At 60.0% G+C, this 2,532-nt stretch overlaps 1 protein-coding gene across 1 annotated transcript; it reads left to right on the forward strand.

Moving 5' to 3' along the window:
• Positions 1-35: 35 nt before the first annotated feature.
• Positions 36-2,323, forward strand: LOC115284654. The gene is made up of 2 exons (XM_029931182.1): positions 36-1,299; positions 2,132-2,323. Exons 1-2 carry the CDS (start codon positions 754-756, stop codon positions 2,270-2,272), a joined length of 687 nt encoding a protein of 228 aa, XP_029787042.1. The 5' UTR covers positions 36-753; the 3' UTR covers positions 2,273-2,323.
• The last annotated feature ends 209 nt before the right edge of the window (positions 2,324-2,532 follow it).

Raw genomic sequence — 2,532 nt, forward strand, 5'->3', positions numbered from 1 at the left:
GGGTGGGCCGTGCAGGTTGGTTTTGGGGGGGTCTGAGAGATCACTCAGGGTCTGAGGGGTCGGGCTGATGGTGGTGTTTAGATCTCACCACGATCAGCAGTGCTTCTCTCTCCTTGGAGGAGAGCAGGGGGGCGGTGCCGGGGCCCTGGGGCCGGAGGTGCCTGGCGCCATCCCCCTTCCTCAGCTGCCCGCCCCTGTGGTCCAAGTGGTCAGGCTTCGGTGCCTGCCTGTTCTGTAGGGTTCACATTGCAGTCTGGGGACAGGTGAGTGCCTGAGACCGGCCGCCTGTCCGAAATCACCATGGAAGTGCTTGACAATTGCGGCAACAAGGTCTACCTGTCCTTCGGGAGCACCTGCCTTGGGGCCTGGAGTGGTGGTCCCCGGGCGGGGCGTGTCTCCCAGAGCAGCTCTGGAGGCCTCAGGGCCTCCCTGCGGGCGGGTTGTGTCCGGTGGTTTCTGGTGGTGCCGCTGGGTCCGTGGGAGACGGCGCTGTGGGATCCCGGGGACCTCTCAGGACTTTGTGAGTCTGTGAGTCTACACCCCTGGCTCTCTCCTTGTAGGGCTGCGGCCGGGAGAGGAAGCCACAGGCAGCACAGCCCACAGAGGCAGTGATGGGGAAGCAGGGTTGGCCAGCTGCCTTCCTGCTCCCTCATCCTTAGCCTAACACCTGCCCCTCCTTCTGCTAAGGATCCGTCTTTCCCTGCTCTGCAGAGTGTTGGGGAGCACTCCCTGACCTTTCCCTGTGGGGCAGGAATGCCTGTAAATCTACGTGGATGTCTCAGGGGACCGGGTCCAACCTCCATTGGCTTTCTGGCCCTAGACACAGGCAGGGGGCGAGGAGTGTCCGGGGAGAAAGCTCTCGTGGATGTTGATGACCTTTCTGTGGTCTGGGGTTTAGTGGTTTCCTTGGGTGGATCTCAGTGTCTGAGAAGGCTGACAGGGCCTGAGCCCCAGGCATGTGATCACAGCTGGAGGGCTGGGTCCTCGCGCCACGCAGGGAGGGGGGCCTGGAGGGCTCAGAAGCCAGAGAGGTCAGAGCTCCGCTCTGGGGCTTCGCCTCAGCAGCCCCCGGGGTCTGGCCACTCTCTGGGGGTCACCTCACTCCTTTCCGGACTTCTCCCAGAAGCGCCTCTCTCACCCATCCCGCCCCCATTCCAGAATCTCCGCATTGACCCCAGGTTACCTCCCGAGTTCTTTGGGGTGCTCGCTTCTTTCCAGAACAGCTTGTCCCAGCACGTCTGGGCGACCAAGAAGGGCCAGACGGCCATGGAGGCAGCCCTCACCTCCCTGCTGGACCAGGCGAGTGGACACCTCCACCCCCGCACCCTCCCAGGCTGGATGTGAGTCCTGGGGAGTCAGGGGCCCCCGAGTCAGCGTGTGCGCTGTTCTCATGGGCCTTGTGGGGGTCGCCTCCCCTCTGGGCTCTCGAGGGCTGTCTGGTGGTAGGGCCTTGGGCTTTCCCTACCCCCGTCCCCACCCTGGGTGGCCCTCTTCCTCTGCCCTTCGTGAGCTACTGGGACGGTGAGCCCCCGCTCCTGAGCCTGGGGCAGAGCCCTGTTTGGGACACCATGGCTGGGCCGTGTGCGGGTCCCTCTGGCTGGGGTGGCTGCTCAGGTCCTTCAGAGTCTTTTCATTTTCCTCCTTTATTTAAAAGGCCAGTCAGTTTTAGGTGGGAGCAGTTTCTACTGATGGGGAGATTGGCATGGTTGTTCTCTTCTTCCCCTGCACCAAACCATTCCCGGCCCTGTAGGAGGAGGCAGCTAGAGCAGCAGAGTGAATGGTCTGGGGGTCAGGCAGTGATTCACACCTGTCTGTCACTTGAGCTCCAGGGGCTTCTGGGCGAGTTGCTTTCATGACCCGTGCCTCAGTTTCCCCACCCGTGAAGTGGATAACCACACCCTCCCATCTGGGGTGCCATGAGGCTGAAGTCAGGCCGCATTTACTTGAGTGGCTGTCACAGAACCATGGGGAGTGGTCTCCTAGGAGACAGGAGGCTGCAGGGCGTGCTTCCCGACAGTCACAGCATCTCCTTGGGACCTGACCTCCAGGGAGGGGTGGGGTCTGGCTGAGCCTGGAAACTTGTGATTATCGGGTCATCATGGTGACCCACGGCACCCTCACCCCTTTGTAGGATGGAGGGGTCCACATGTTGCGGGTGCCTGTGTGGAACCTGGAGGAGGTAGAATTTCACATCCCCATCACCCTCAATCTGAGCATTTTGACATTTCTGTGGCAACGAAAGACGGGCCCTATCAGTACACAGTTCAGGTAACCTTGACTCCCCAGCGCTGGGTCCATTCCTTCTGGGTGCTTCCGTCAGATTGAGGGCTTTGTTGTTAATCTGCGTCTAATACTGTACCCTTCTTGTGGTCCGAGACAAGTTAAAATCCGGGAGCTTTTATGCTTTTTCTCTTTTGTGGGGTTCCTATCACAACATTGCACTTTGGGAATCAGAAAAACAACCCAGCATGTCAGACCAGGAAGCACATTAAAGAAACCCTGGCACACAGATTTACATGGGCATGCATTTGT

The sequence above is a fragment of the Suricata suricatta genome, unplaced genomic scaffold, assembly GCF_006229205.1.
Source record: "Suricata suricatta isolate VVHF042 unplaced genomic scaffold, meerkat_22Aug2017_6uvM2_HiC HiC_scaffold_141, whole genome shotgun sequence".
NCBI lineage: Eukaryota > Metazoa > Chordata > Mammalia > Carnivora > Herpestidae > Suricata > Suricata suricatta.